The 15,817-nt window shown below is 42.8% G+C and overlaps 1 protein-coding gene across 1 annotated transcript; it reads left to right on the top strand.

Moving 5' to 3' along the window:
* Nucleotides 1-8,464: 8,464 nt before the first annotated feature.
* LOC131982817 (interferon-induced very large GTPase 1-like) lies at nt 8,465-13,393 on the top strand. Its single transcript, XM_059347437.1, has 3 exons — nt 8,465-8,473; nt 8,579-11,897; nt 12,012-13,393. Exons 1-3 carry the CDS (start codon nt 8,465-8,467, stop codon nt 13,391-13,393), a joined length of 4,710 nt encoding a protein of 1,569 aa, XP_059203420.1.
* The last annotated feature ends 2,424 nt before the right edge of the window (nt 13,394-15,817 follow it).

The raw sequence follows: 15,817 nt of genomic DNA, 5'->3' as shown, positions 1-15,817 counted from the left end.
ACCATCTGCTTGGACACAATGATGATTTGAAAATCACTTGCAGAAAAGTTTAAATACAAACCTGATAGCATTGTGTACATATTGTTGCATTTATTTTGGTGTTGTACTCTGAACTGGTCTGCTATTGGTATTGAACTTCATGTGCTTGATCTCAATGATTCTAAGCTGGTTAAATAATGTGAAATCAAATAATCTGTTTTCTTAGAGTGATCCAGTGAATGAACTTGGTGTTGGTGAACATTCAAAGGATAATGTCATGGTAGGAGGAGAATCTGGAATCAAGCCTGTACAATCTGAGACCATTGACAAAGGTAACACTGACTACTTAAAAGGGGAAATTAGCCACCTTTTTATGTGGATATTCAGACAGTGCTGATGGTAAATGTAATTGATTGAAGCAATAAATTCCCCAGTTCCCCAAGTTATATTGATAGAAAAAGTTGAATACTCCCACACATGAATGAATGAATGAATTTTATTTAGGACAGACAGTACAGAGCCATTAAACATTGCAACATGAAACATGAGACATGAGAAGATGGTTGTACAAACAGGCTTAGCAGAATTGCTATATTTCACCCGACTGTCCGTGAAGAGACCTGGGTAGGCAAGATGTTTTTGTAAGATTAAATGTCTTGTTATATTATTAAAATAGCAATTTTTGCTAAATTTAAAATGCTTTTTTGATATTATAAAACAGCGTTCAGTGGTTGGTTGGGCCGATGGTAGCGCCGGTGCAACTGGCCACTTGTGCAACTGTTTTTGTAAAATTGTCAATAATTATAAAATAGCAAATTTAGCGATGGTAGGTTGCGCCGACCTTACCGTTATGGTAGCGCCGGTGCAACTAGCCACTCGTAAGAGATTTTGCTAACTTCAAAATGCTTTTCGCTAAAGTTGTTTAAAATTGTTATGTTATAAAATAGCAGATTTAGCTTTTTGATATTATAAAAACAGCGTTGTTTTAAAATGTTTTTGTGTAATTGTCCCATTTTTCGTAGAGAAGCGGCTGAGGCAGGTTAGGTTGGAGGCTGGTGTCAGGAGAAATCGTGCTGGTGCAAGCAAGCTTGCTGCATCAGCAGATGGTGTTTGGTCTCCGTGGAGAACTTTTTGGTAGGAGAGCAGGCCCTGATAATTGGTGGGAGAGTGTTCCATAGTTTGACACCTTGGTAGGAGAAGCTGTTTTGGCCGTGAGGGGTGCGTTTCTTAGGCAGACAATAATTGCCGTTGGCGGCACCTCTAGTGGAGAGAGTATTATTTGGCTTTATTAAGAGTGTGTGGAGTGGGATCGGGGCTTCCTTTTGGGTTATTCTGTATGCTAGGGTGAGGTTGGCTAGTGCGGTTAATTTTTTCAAGGATAAGAGATTATATTTTCCAAGTATTTTGCAGTGGTGATGTGTTATTTTTTTTTTATCAAGAATTTTGAGAGCTCTTTTGTGTAGTGATTCAATTGTATTGATGGAGTCGAGGGTCGCAAAGCCCCATGTAGAAATACAATAGGTAATTCTGGTGATAATTAGTGCGTTGTAAAATGTTTTGGCCGCCGTGGTGGAGAGAGAGTCTCTGATTTGTTTAAAAGTGTTTAGAGTAAGTTTTAGTTTATTGGAGAGACTTTTAGCATGTTTGTGGAATTTTAGTTGGCTGTCAATAATCAGCCCTAGGTATTTGGTTTCAGTTACGTTTTGTATTGTCTCATTTCCAACCACGAGAGTTAGGTTTTGGTTTGGCTGGCCAGATTTTTTATAGAGAATAGCATGGCCATGGTTTTTTTTTCACGTTGAGGGAGAGGTGGTTCAGTTCGAGCCAATTTGCGATTTTGTCCATGGCTATATTTAGTGTTTCTGATATTTTGTTTATATTTTTGTCTTGGGCGATAAGGACTGTATCATCAGCGTACATCTGTATCGTGATGTTCGGGCAAATGGACGGTAGGTCATTAATACAGTTGAAACCAGAAGTTTACATACACTATATAAAAAGACACATATGCTTTTTTTCTCACTGTCTGACATGAAATCAGACAATCACTTTTCCTGTTTTAGGTCCGTTAGGATTACCAAAATTATTTCTATTTGCTAAATGCTAGAATAATGAGAGAAGGATTTTTTTAGACAATTTTTTATTACTTTCTTCAAAGTCAGAAGTTTACATACATTTCATTAGTATTTGGTACCATTGCCTTTAAACTGTATGACTTGGGCCAAACCTTTTGGATATCCTTCCACAAGCTTCTCACAATAGTTGGCAGGAATTTTGGCCCATTCCTCCTGACAGAACTGGTGTAACTGAGCCAAGTTTGTAGGCCGCCTTGCTCGCACATGCCTTTTCAGCTCTGCCCATACATTTTCAATAGGATTGAGATCAGGGCTTTGTGATGGCCACTGCAAAACATTGACTTTGTTATCCTTAAGCCACTTTGTGACCACTTTGGCAGTATGCTTCGGGTCATTGTCCATTTGGAAGACCCATTTGCGCCCAAGCTTTAACTTCCTGGCTGATGTCTTGAGATGTTGCTTCAATATTTCCACATAATGTTCTTTGTTCATGATGCCATCTATTTTGAGAAGTGCACCAGTCCCTCCTGCAGCAAAACAACCCCACAACATGATGCTGCCACCCCCGTGTTTCACAGTTGGGATGGTGTTCTCAGGCTTACAAGCTTCCCCCTTTTTCCTCCAAACATAACGATGGTCATTATGGCCAAACAGTTCGATTTTAGTTTCGTCAGACCACAGGACATGTCTCCAAAAATTGAGGTCTTTGTCCCTGTGTGCATTTGCAAACTGTAATCTGGCTTTTCTTTTTGTTTCTTTTGGAGTAATGGCTTCTTCCTGGCAGAGTGGCCTTTCAGCCCATGTCGGTACAGTACTCGTTTCACTGTGGATAGTGACACTCTTACCAGCTTCAGCCAGCATCTTCACAAGGTCTTTAGCTTTTGTTCTTGGGTTGATATGCACATTTCGGACCAAAGCACGTTCATCTCTGGGACACAGAACCCGTCTCCTTCCTGAGCGGCATAATGGCTGGACATTCCCATGGTGTTTATACTTGCGTATAATTGTCTGAACGTGGCACCTTCAGGCATCTGGAAATTGCACCCAAGGATGAACCAGACTTGTGCAAGTCCACAATTCTCTTCCTGATATCTTGGCTGATTTCTTTTGACTTTCCCATGACTTGACACAAAGAAGCAGTGTGTTTCAGGTGTGCCTTAAAATACATCCACAGGTGTGTCTCCAATTAACTCAAATGTTGTCAATAAACCTATCAGAAGCTTCCAAAGACATGACATCATCATCTGGGCTTTCCCAAATTGTTTAAAGGCATAGTAATGTTAGTGTATGTAAACTTCTGACTTTGAAGAAAGTAATAAAAAATTGTCTAAAAAAATCCATCTCTCATTATTCTGGCATTTAGCAAATAGAAATAATTTTGGTAATCCTAACGGACCTAAAACAGGAAAAGTGATAAAAGTGAGAAAAAAAGCATATGTGTCTTTTTATATAGTGTATGTAAACTTCTGGTTTCAACTGTATATATGCTAAATAAGAGGGGGGCCATGGTGGAGCCTTGCGGAACCCCCATGTGGCAGCCACCTCGGGATGATGTGCTGCCTTTGATACGTACACATTGGGATCTGTTTCGTAGGTAGGAGGCGAGCCAATTTCTAGTGTTGTTAGAGAAATTGTATAGTTTTAGTTTTTCAATGAGAGTGTTATGATTTACAGTGTCAAAAGCCTTTCTAAGGTCAATAAATACGGCGCCTACTTTTAGCCCTTTATCAAGGTTGTTTTTGATATGCTCCACTAGATGGCAGCATGCCATCTCTGTGGAGTGGTGCGGGCGGAAACCAAACTGCAATTTATGGAGAAGGTTATTTTTTTCTAGGAAATTGGTCATTTGTTTGGCTACTGATTTCACGATAATTTTAGAGAAAATTGGCAGAATGCTGATGGGTCTGTAATTGTTGACATCCTGGGGGTTCCCAGCTTTTAATATTGGCGTTACAATTGCTTTTTTCAGCGAGTCGGGAAAGGTATTGTTTTCGATGGATTTGTTGGTGAGGGTCGTAAGGGGAGGGGTGAACGCGATTTTGTTGCGTTTTAATAGGACAGCGTCCAGACCATATATGTCTTTTGCCTTGGAGTTTGATAGGGATGAGATGGTGTTTAGTATTTCTAATTGGGTAACTTGTTTAAATTCAAAGGGGGTGGCGTGATTGATGGGGATGACTAAGGTGTAGGTTGTGGTGGGTAGTGGCGCAATGTTTAGGAAGTGTGCGTTGAATGTGTTTGCGATCTGGAGGCTATCTGTGATTAAATCATTGCCATTAGATAATTGGAATGGTTTGTTAGTGAAATGCTTTCCCATTAGCAAGTCAATTTGTTGCCAGAGTTTTTTGCTATTTCCATTGGCTGCATGGATGAGCGTCAGGAAATAATTTGCTTTGGCATATCTGAAGGCGTTTACTGTTTTGTTCCTTAGTGATTTGAATGCTAGGTGATCGGAATGTCTTTTAGTTTTAATATACTGCTTGAGAGCTTGGTCTCGTTTTTTCATAATAGTCTTTAAGTTGTCGTCGAACCATGGTAGGTTTTTTTGATTTTTGTTTATTCTTGGAGCTCTTGCATATTTTTTTATAATGTTTGTGGTTTTGGCAATGATGGTGTCACAGATAGAGTCGCAGCTGGGTTCGAATACAATATCATCCCAAGTAATTCCTTTAAAATCGTTGTCCATCTTAGTAATATCTTTGAGGGGTACATAGGTATTATTCGTGTTTGTGAATTTGGCTTTGTTCTTGGTCTTCTTTAATTTTCTATTTATTAGGGTCATATTGTGGTCGGAGAGACCTGTGATTAGGTTGTATGTCTTGGTGACTCTCTCTGGTTTATTCGTGAAGATTAGATCGATGATGGTGCTGGAGGTTTTAGTAATTCTCGTAGGGGTGTTTATGAGTTGAGAGAACCCCTTTTTGGAGCATGTTAGCTTCAGTTTCGATCGGGCATTTTTATTGAGCCAATTTATGTTGAATTCGCCAAGAATAATAGTTTCTTTGTCTCCATATGTTTTGATGATGGAGGCTAGTTGCGTAAATTGATTGTCATTTTCTTTAGGAGGTTTATAAATAGCAATGATGTTGAAGGACATCTTGTTGGGGAGGATGAGTTTGATGCCTAAACATTCAATAATTCCTTCGGGGAGAGCAATTTGTTCACAATGATAGTTGTTTTTCACAGAGTGCGATTCCACCTCCTTTTTTGTCAGGGAGATCCTTACGGAACAAGTGGAAGCCAGGAAAGGTGATTATGTTACTGTCCAGTGATGGGGTAAGCCATGTTTCTGATAGAGCAATAAAGTCAAGATTGGTATTTGAGAGCATGGCTTCAATTTGAACTAGCTTGGGGAGGATGCTACGAATATTAAGGTGACCTCCAAGGATACCTTTTGGTTTGGACTTTGGTTCCCAGATAATATTGGCGTGGTTAACAGTTTGAAAAATGTTGTGTTCTCTTTAGAGGGATTTAGGAGTGATTATGCTTTGGCGTATGGGAGGGTGTGTCCCAGCCGAACTAATTACAATACTTATTTGATGTCGTGTTGACATTTCCCCAGCAGGGGGCAGTGTCATCCTCACGGGCTGTGACTCAGATCCCGGCGGTAGTGATGGGACGGTCTTTGACCGAATAACCTGTTTGAACACTTGCGATGTTGTTGTCTTGGCTGGTAGTGTCGTTCCTTGTGATGGTGATGGAGTGTTCGTTGTTGGTGGGGGAGAATGTGTTTCTGCAGGGAGAAATTGTCTATTCGCTGGGGGAGGAGAGGTGTCAATTTCCTTCGAGCCGAGTCGGTCATCTAGAGGTGGCACGCACATTACCTGTGTGGGTGATGTTGGATACTCACTCTTTGCGAACGGTGTTTTATGAACGAATTCTAATTTTAACTTTGAAATGGCTGGTGAAGTTGTGATGATTGATTGCCCCAACATCCCCGAAGAGGTGGCGCTGGGGCAACCAGTCGTATTGTGTGGTTTTGCTAGACTTTTAATGGTCGTTTGCTCCGACCTTCCCATGTTGGGAGCGCCAGAGCAAATATTACATTCATGTAGTCATTGATTTAAATAGTGGAGGATATTTCTCGATAGAGTTTCTTTTCCGCTGTTGTTGATGCGAGAGCCGTTAAAAAGCATTGGGCGCTTCCAAAATGAGTCAAAGTTATGTACATAACCAAGGTCATTTTGTAGCGCAAATTTTTCTAACCATTGGTCAGTGCCGTAAATTCGACTGAATCTCTCCGAGCTTATGTTTGGCAGTGGCAATGTGCCGGACAGTACACAGTGACAGTCATTTAAATTGGCTAATTGTCTTGTTAGTCTTTTCATTTCAGTCATGAAAATTGAGTTCTGCCCCAGTTTGGCTTCGTTGTTACCAGTGTGAATGATTACTGTCCGTATTTCCGGGTATTTTGCGAGAATCGTCGGGGCGTTGTTTTTAATGTCAGATATAGTCGTCCCTTGGTACGAGTATGTGATGGTGTCTGGTAAGGAAATGTGACTTACTTGTTCGTCACCGATTAATAGTCTTTTCGGAGTGATTTGTCGGATTAATGGCTTACAGATCGGTGGTTGTGTGAGGTCGTTCATGGCAGAGGCCGTGTTGTTCGAAGCAGGCTGAGTGGCGATGTTGGTCGAGTTTGACTTTTGTGGCGGGGGAGCTGTGTCGTTGCTGGATTGTATGCTGTGAGCAGCTGCGAACTTGATCATCTGTAGTCTCTTGTTGTGGGGGGGGCGTTTGGTGTTTTTCTTCTTCAGCATCTCCTGGGCGGCCTGAAGTGTAGGGAATTCCGAATCCGAGTTTATCCTTGGAGTGCTGGACAGTCGTTGACGTGTAGGGGGGATCCAGGTAATCGTGTCGTCGAGTACTTTGTCCATTGGGGTCCATGCGCCGAAGAGGATGACTGAGTCATCTTCGGGTTGTGATGTGGAGTTCGTCATCGGGCCGGATCGATCAGTGCAGGGCATGACGTTGAGCGAGGCTTCTATTTCGCGTAGAAATTCCTCCCCCTCGTTGATTTTGCGCAGAGTATTAATTCTCTCTTCCAGGGCCGCAATTTTCTGCAGCAAAATGATGCAGTTGTGGCAGCCAGTTTGGGAGTTGTCACGGGGAGGCATCGTCTTAGGCCGCTAGGTGTTGGGTGGCTAGCTGGTAGCTAGGTGGAGAGGTGGCTAGCAGGGCCTCGGTCGGTCCGGTAAAGCCTGCCTCCAGCCCCGTAGGCGACGCACCACGTCGCGTGACTTAACCACGGGGAGGCGGGCAGGTAGAGCCGGGTAGGTGGTGAATAGGTTGGTAGTGGGAGTAGCGGCAGGAGGTTTGAGGCGGGCCCACTTGGCAGGGCTAGCTGGCGGCTAGCCCCACCTAGCTGGTAGGCCTTGGATGCTGCTAGGGCGGCCAGCGGTGGCGGCTAGCGGTGGCAGGCGGCTGGGCGTAGCAGCGAGTTGGAATGGTCGGTGCGGTGGTATGCGTCGGAGGTTGCTGTAGTCCTTTGGAGCTCAGGCGGTGGATTGTCCGCTGCCACCTGGCGGTGGTCCAGGCAAAAGGTGTTAAGGCTCCGAGCCAAGTCAGTGGCTAACAAGTTAGCTCTTGGTGTTGTTAGACCAGCTGAATCACTCCTGTCCTCCTTCTTGTGTTCGTGGGACTGTTGTAGGACTGCACTCCCTTTAAACTCGTTAAATGCAGGGTGTCTCTCTTATTTCCCACTGGTACACTGGTAAAACATAATTATCCAAAGCTTGAGAAAGTTTGGAGAACTCTCAGCTGTTTTGCAGTTTTATATGACTTCGTGCTGCAGGCTAGTGGAGGCTAGCTGCTGCAGGCTAGTGGAGGCTGGTTGCTGCAGGCTCAAGCTGTGCCAGCTGTGCCTATACCAGAGCGACTTGATTACATTACACAAGATCTTTTAGCTTTTGCTAGTCTAATATATAAACAAAATAAGCTCAAGAAAGTAAATACTCTTACATCTAAATAGAAAAATACAACCGTACGCCCTCTGAATTTAAGTTTCTCCCATAGCGATCTAAGACTCTTTCTTATAATGTAACAATCACCAACTCTGGTTTGATTGGGATAAATGCTAAATTTACTGAGAGAGATGTAAAAATATGCTTGTTCCCAACTGAGTCACTGTTGCTTCAACGTACATAGCTGGGATCTGATTTGAAGCTGTTTCCCACAGACACGAGACACATCAGTAAGAACTGTAGGCATTTTTCATGATTTATACCTCATTCAGATAGTTGGAGATAAGGTTGAAAGTTTTTCTGTAATAGTACAATTACATGAAAAAGCAAATAAAGTGATTTAAACATATGACAATATATGCAGTGAACATTATTAGCCAAAATACAATGCTCTTGTCCTCTTATTATTCTGCTGCAGGAGACGTCCATGTAGATATGAAAGGAAGCATGGATAAGGTAAGAAACTCCATGTTTAATTCACAAGATGTTAGGGCTCTTGTCTTTTATTTCACTTTCTGTGGCATTACCCATTTAAGACATACAAAACATGTCTATTTACAGCAGTCAGTGGAGATTTCTCAAGACATCGAAAAGAAGAAACAGTATCAAAGAGAAACTGAAACACTTCTCAGCAGACTTGACCTTCAAGACAAACACCAACAGAAGTTGTCATCAGCAGATTTTCTTAAAGTAGGTCCACCTGTGAAACAGGACCAAGATATATCTGAGAAAGACCTTGCTCATACTTTTCTTAAGAGGTTGATGACATTAGACTACAGAGCCAGATTTATTCCTGTAAGACAGGACAGTCAGGAGCTGAGCCAATCAAAGCTTCATCCAGAGTCTGACACTGTTGACACAGATGAGAGTGATTTTGATTGTTTTTACAAAACAACTGCAGAATTTGATCAGTCCAAAATAACTCATGTACATCCAATGGATGTTCAAATGGCAGTGTTTCACTGCTCAGACAGCTTTTTAAAGCAGAACATGATTACAAAGCTCTCACAATGTCAGTACGCCTTACCTTTGCTTGTTCCAGACCCAGTCACAATGAACATTGACTGTCCTCTGTGGACATTCAGAAAAATGACAAAAACATGGAAAAAAACTGAAATCAAAGAAAATTCAAACACTGTCACCATGAAGAGCATGTCCATCTGCAAAGCTGAGACAGCCATGGTGTCATTTCTCCGCCTGGGTTCACTGTCTGTGTCTAAATCTCAGCTGATGAACACTTTGATCAACGACCGTCACAGCACCTTCTTCCACAGAAACTGCCCAGGTAGTACCAAGTCTCGCCATTTGATGGATGGTGTGGCAGAGATTGCCTGGTACTGTCCTGCTGGAAAACCCAATGATGCCTTCACTGACTGCATTGCCTTCTGTAATCTCCATGGTGATGCTCTGACAATTGAAAAACAGCGTGACATACTGACAGACAAATCTTCAGTCAATGTTGTTCTTGTACCAACTCTTGAGAAAGGTGACAAAAGTACTGCAGTTATCTCTGCCCTTTACAAGTCTCCAAAGCCTCTCATTTGTCTAATTGCTGATTATGATCACAATGCAGTTCAGATGAAAGGGAGAAACTACAAAATGGGTCTAAAGGACAGAAGCCAGTCAGAGGTATCTGAAGAACTGAAAAAAATCATAGGGAACATTTTGTCCGGACCACATGAATCCTTCCAGCTTGAAACCATGGCTGAGGTCTCTGGAATCAGAGTGGATGAAGATGACGAAGTCTGCCGGAATGGGAAATCTGCTGCAAAGAAAGTAGTTAATCTGCTTCAGGGAATGGATGTTTCAAAGATCAAAGAAACATTTCTCCCTTGTCAGGGCCAACTATGGCATGAGTGGTGCAGAAAAAATAAAGAACTGTATCACCTCAAAGGACACATCGAGGGGGAGAAATGTAAAAAGCAACAGCAACAGTTGGAAATTAGACAAAAACAATGCACTGCTTCCTGCAGTGAACTGATGAAGTTGTTCATTGAAAATCTCTCATCTTTACCATCAACAGACAAAAAGTATTTCCTAAAATGGACTCAAATCTCAATAGATGCTCTCTCCACAGATGATCTCTCATTAATTCTCCAAAGCTATGATGAAAAGTGGTCTGAAGTCTTGGAATTGAAGAAGAAGAAGCATGACAAAAGTGATCTAAAGGAAAAGCAAACTGAGCTTGATCAAATATCAACAAAACTACAGTCAGCAACTTTTGGCCTGGAGCACATCTTTAGAGAAATGGGACAGATCTATGAAGCCCATGCATCTCTGCAGAAACAAACAAAGAGGGGACAGACTGACTGGTCTAAATACCCTGAGCTGGCTGCAGAACTGATGATATCAGGACACCCAATGGAGCTGATGGATGGTGATGCAGGTCATGTGCCTTTAACATGGATCTCTAGTCTTTTAGATGAAGTCATCAAGAAACTGGGTGACAAGAGAGTTTTTGTTTTGTCGGTATTAGGCGTACAAAGCAGTGGGAAATCAACAATGCTCAATGCCATGTTTGGCTTACAGTTTGCAGTGAGTGCTGGCAGGTGCACCAAGGGGGCCTTCATGCAGCTGGTCAAAGTGTCAGAGGAGATCAAGAAAGACTTTCAGTTTGACTACATTCTAGTGGTGGACACTGAAGGACTGCGGGCTCTTGAGTTGGCAGGTAACGACACTCTTCACCACGACAATGAACTGGCAACATTTGTTGTTGGTCTGGGAAACATGACACTGATCAACATCTTTGGAGAAAATCCAGCTGAGATGCAAGATGTTCTGCAGGGTGTTATTCAGGCTTTCATGAGGATGACGAAAGTTAAACTTTCTCCAAGTTGTGTGTTTGTTCATCAGAATGTTACAGATATTGCAGCTGCAGAAAAAAACATGGATGGAAAGAGACGGCTTCAAGAAAAACTGGACCAGATGGCCCAACTAGCAGCCAAAGAGGAGGTTTGTGATGCTGAGTGCTTCAGTGACATCATTGCATTTGATGTGCAGAAAGATGTGAAATACTTTGCTCAACTATGGGAGGGAAGTCCACCTATGGCTCCTCCAAATCCAGGTTATAGTGAGAGTGTCCAGGAGCTGAAGACCACCATCCTCTCTAAAGCTTCACAGTCTGCTGGGATCACTCTCTCACAGTTCAAAAGCAAAATTCATGACCTGTGGAATGCCCTGTTGAATGAAAACTTTGTTTTCAGTTTCAAAAACACACTTGAGATTGCAGTGTACAGAAAACTTGAGGAGCAGTACGGCAACTGGACCTGGGCCCTGCGGAGCAACATGTTGACCATTGAGAACCAACTTTATACCAGAATTGAAAATGGAAAACGTGACAAGGTCGAGCCCAATTATCTTAAAAAAGAAATGAACGAAACCTTTGGAGAAATCAAAAAAGCAATGACAGCATACTTTGATGATGACAGCGACAAAGAAATATTGGTTCAGTGGCGAGGACTATTTGAAAGTAAAATCAAGGAATTTCTTGATGAAGAATTGAGAGGAGTTAAACGAAAACTGAATGAAGTCATTGACCAGAAGAATGCTTGTAAAAAGCTAGATGAAAAGAAGACAGAGTTTGAGAACAAGCTGCTACAAAAGAGCAAAGATCTTGCTCATAAATCAAAAGATAAGGCAAGCAATGAAAACCAACTGAAAAAACTGTTCAACTCTGCTTGGAGTGGCTGGGTCCGTGAATTTACTGCAGATACAAAACATATTGAGGACATCAACTATGAAGAAGACCAGACAACTATCCTTCAGGAGCTTGGTTTTGAATGGTCTCTGATACATGAATCCAAACGCATTGGCAGATACAAAAAAATATCAGAGGTTGGTGATTATTTGGATTATATAATCCCAACCAAGAACCAAGATAGTGCCGCAAGCTCACAATCCCAAGATGACAAAAAGGGAAAAAAGGACACTATGGGAACTGCATCAACCCAACAAAAAAAACATCATAAAACATGCAGTGATTTCTTGTATGAAGAACAAAAACTCATCAGATCCCTCATTGGCTATATTGAAGAACAGTCCCTTGCTGAAATTAAGAGAAAACCCATAGCTACAAGAGGCTATGAATCAACTGACTTGGAAGACATTCCCTTCATTGTGACGAAAAGTGTGACAGAATTTGAATCAAAGAGAAAATTTGCTCTGAAGAAGGAGTTTACAGTTGATCTCTTACTGTATGTGTTTGACAGAGCAGAGAGTTGGCTTTTAGAGTCGCACAAGAAATTCAAGGGGAACAATGATGCACCGACATATTTAAAAAAACAAAAAAAGCAATATTACAACATTTTTAGAAGTTTCTGTAAAGGAAACGCATCTGCTGTTGTGCTCGGAGAACTGATCTGTGAGAAACTGAAGAGTTCGACTGTTGAGGCCACTTGCAACAAGACTGCCATTGATCTCGCTGGAGAGATGAGGTGTAGTTTTCCAGCATTCAACGGGAACAGGCTGAACTTGGAGAAACATTTGTTGAAGTCACTAGCAGAGAAAGAGGACTTTGATAGTTTTATCACATACATTCGGCATCCAAGGAAGCAAGTAGAGACTTTTATAAAAGAGGAAGTGAAGAAATACATCTTCACAGGAAACAAAGATAAAGCATGGAATATACTCAAGAAAAATGTTGAAGACATCAAAAAACTTGTGAGTCAAGCTTTATTTTCTGCAACAGAGAAAGTCAAAACCCTGAGGGGAGACCCAGACATGTGGGTGGAGGAATTTTCTAGTTTGCTGAAAGATGAGCTAACATTCGACACCATCTCTTGTCAAAACTTCAGTGACATAAACAACTTCGACTTTCTTAAAGAAGAGACAGAAAAAAGCCTTGTGTCTGTTATGAAGGAAGTCAGCAGCCTCTCATTGAATAAAATGGAGGAATTCAGGATGAAGCCTGATCAAATCCTCATCGATCAGCTGTGTAACTGCTGCTGGGAGATGTGTCCATTCTGTGCAGCTGTTTGTACCAACACAGTAGAAGATCACAGTCCTGATGACCACAGTGTGCCTTTTCATCGTCCCTGTGGGGTCATTGGTATGTACACAGAAAACTCATTGGACCCAGTGATCGATTTCTGCACAACTAAAGTTACAAGTGATGGAACTTTTTACCCTTGTCAAGATGCAGAAGAACTCATTCCATATAAAGAGTATCGAACTGCTGGTCCAAGGTATGCTGACTGGAGAATCACCCCTGATGCCTCTAAGCTGATATACTGGAAATGGTTTGTGTGCCATTTCCAAAAGAAACTGGAAGATCACTATACATTCACATTTCAGGGCAGTGGTGAAATTCCCACTGAGTGGAAAACACACACTAAAGAAGAAGCTATTAAAAGTCTGGATGAAATGTTCAATGTGTAAGTGAACCAACACAACCATAACCCTGCTGAACACCACAACAGTTAATACAGAATAAAAAGTCATGTGAAGCTGTGAATATCTTCTATTATGAAACCACTGGTCAAGGTCAGATGCTTTGCTCATCTTTTCTGGACTCCCTCTGGACAGTACACCTAAATGCAGTTAAAGAAGGAGAGGGATGAGTTCAGAGGATATAGGCCAGTATTCATCCCTTTATCTGCTATTGGAGAATGTTTGCATGTTTCATTATGCTAACTTACAACACCACTGCAGCCCATAACAAAAGGACGCCTCACCATTCATTAAAAGAATGCCAGGAAAGCTCTCAGGGAAGGGGTTCTACTTGTCACATAGTTGTGCAGCTGTTACGACCCAGACACGGCAGAACTTAATCTAGGGGAAATGTAGGGAGGCAACAATTAAAGTAATGACAAAAGAACCAAGGACCGTCTGCAATCGCAGGGTTTTATTAACCAAAAAGCACATGTATCACAAACAAAAGGCTTTCGAAGTACTAGAACGACACGACGCCAGCCACCAACGTCCACACAGCACACACAGCGCACACCACGACCCACCCCCTGCAGGAGCACACTCCTCACTCAAATAGCCGGCCGCTGCTGAATCAGCTAATCAGCTGATTGAAGCAGAGAGGTAAGGGGCGGTATCTGCAATGACAGAGAAAAAGAGAAACAAAAAGCAACAGGCCATACACAGGCCCGTAACACCCCCACCAATAAGAATGAAGCCCAACAACATTCTAACACCATCACACTACACACTATGTAGCCCAAAAAGAAAATACTGACCATACATTATTACACTCTAAATGTTGGAAACAGACTCATGCGTCCCGCTAAGGGATGACCTTACCCAAGGGACAGCATGTCGGCCACCAGATTATCGGCACCTCTCTTGTGCTTAACATCAATGTTCTAGCGCGGGTTACTGCTGTACATCTGCACGGGGAAAACAAGTAGACACAGTAACTGGTACAGAAGCAGAGCCCACACAAACCTCACAGAGAAGTAGCAGACAGGGGGGCACACATGATCAACCCCATCTTGCAACAGCACCGTAGGCACTAGCATCCACTGCCAGCTTGAAGGGCCTGGAGAAATCAGGAGCAGCCTGTACTGGGGCACTACAGAGAAGGGACTTAGCAATAAACACATTATTACAGTCATCATCCCAGACAAAAGGAATGGCTGGGCTACACAGTTCCGTCAACGGCGCGACCACCACAGAGAAGTTTCAACAGAAACACCGATAGTAGCCTATCATGCCACGCCCAGGAAACGCCGGAGTTCACGCCAGGTCGATGTCTGATGCCACCGTTCACGCGCACCTTGAGACTCGGAATGATAATAAGCACTTGACACAGAGTGCGAAATACCAAGAGACCGCAGGGTCTCTTTAAAGACCTTGAAAGAGAAAGAAAGAAGAAGTTAGAAGAAATTAGTCCCCTGGTCAGTTTGCACCACCCTCGGCAAACCATACGTTGTGAAGAACCTAAGCAGCGCCTTCGTCACCGCTGGTGCTGTAATTCTTTGCAACGGGACAGCCTCAGAAACACGAGTGGAGACACACATTATCATTAACAAGAACCGGTTACCAGCCTTGGTTCTAGGCAGCGGACCCACACAGTCAACCATAACATGTTCGAAAGGCTTACACACAGCTGGTACAGGACGAAGAGGAGCGGAGGGCACAGGCCGGTTCGGTTTCCCTACTACCTGGCAAGTGACACAACACTTACAAAACCTCCCTACATCATTCTTCATACCAGGCCAGAAAAAATGCCTGCGAACACGATGATATGTTTTACACACACCCAAATGACCTGACCACAAATGTTCATGAGCCAGCTTCAACACATTCTGGCGACCATCAACAGGAAGAACTATCTGATGGACCACACCACAATCCTCACCGATCTTCACTGCTGCACTGTCTGGCTGTGAAACCCACCTGCGCATCAGAACACCATTGTCAAGAAAATACGGCTGCTTGGATGTACACTCACTGGGTTCCTTCACAGCAGCGGCCATACATTTAACTAAAGACTGATCTGTTAACTGGGCAGCAATTAGGGCCTCACGATGCAGTGGCAAGGGAGCCGCCAGAGCAACAGGAGCAACAGGCTCCTCACCCCGTTCAGGATTTCTAAAACCACCGTCTGCCGAACCACCAGCAGAGGGCAGCTCATCCGGAGAGAGAACACATACAAACCGAGAATCTGCCAAATTAACCTCCTGGTCCTGGACCTGCTCACGGGCCTCAGCTCTTGTTAACACACTAACTGTAACATCAGGAAGTTTTTTAGCTAAATCATCATGCTCAGATTCTGGAATGGGTTCAGCAACGACCTCGGGGACAGGATAAACCTTACCGCCAGCTATATCATTACCCATGATGAAATCA

The sequence above is a fragment of the Centropristis striata genome, chromosome 13, assembly GCF_030273125.1.
Source record: "Centropristis striata isolate RG_2023a ecotype Rhode Island chromosome 13, C.striata_1.0, whole genome shotgun sequence".
Taxonomy (NCBI): domain Eukaryota; kingdom Metazoa; phylum Chordata; class Actinopteri; order Perciformes; family Serranidae; genus Centropristis; species Centropristis striata.
Note: the sequence above shows the minus strand (reverse complement) of the source record. Positions and strands in the feature narration are given on the sequence as shown.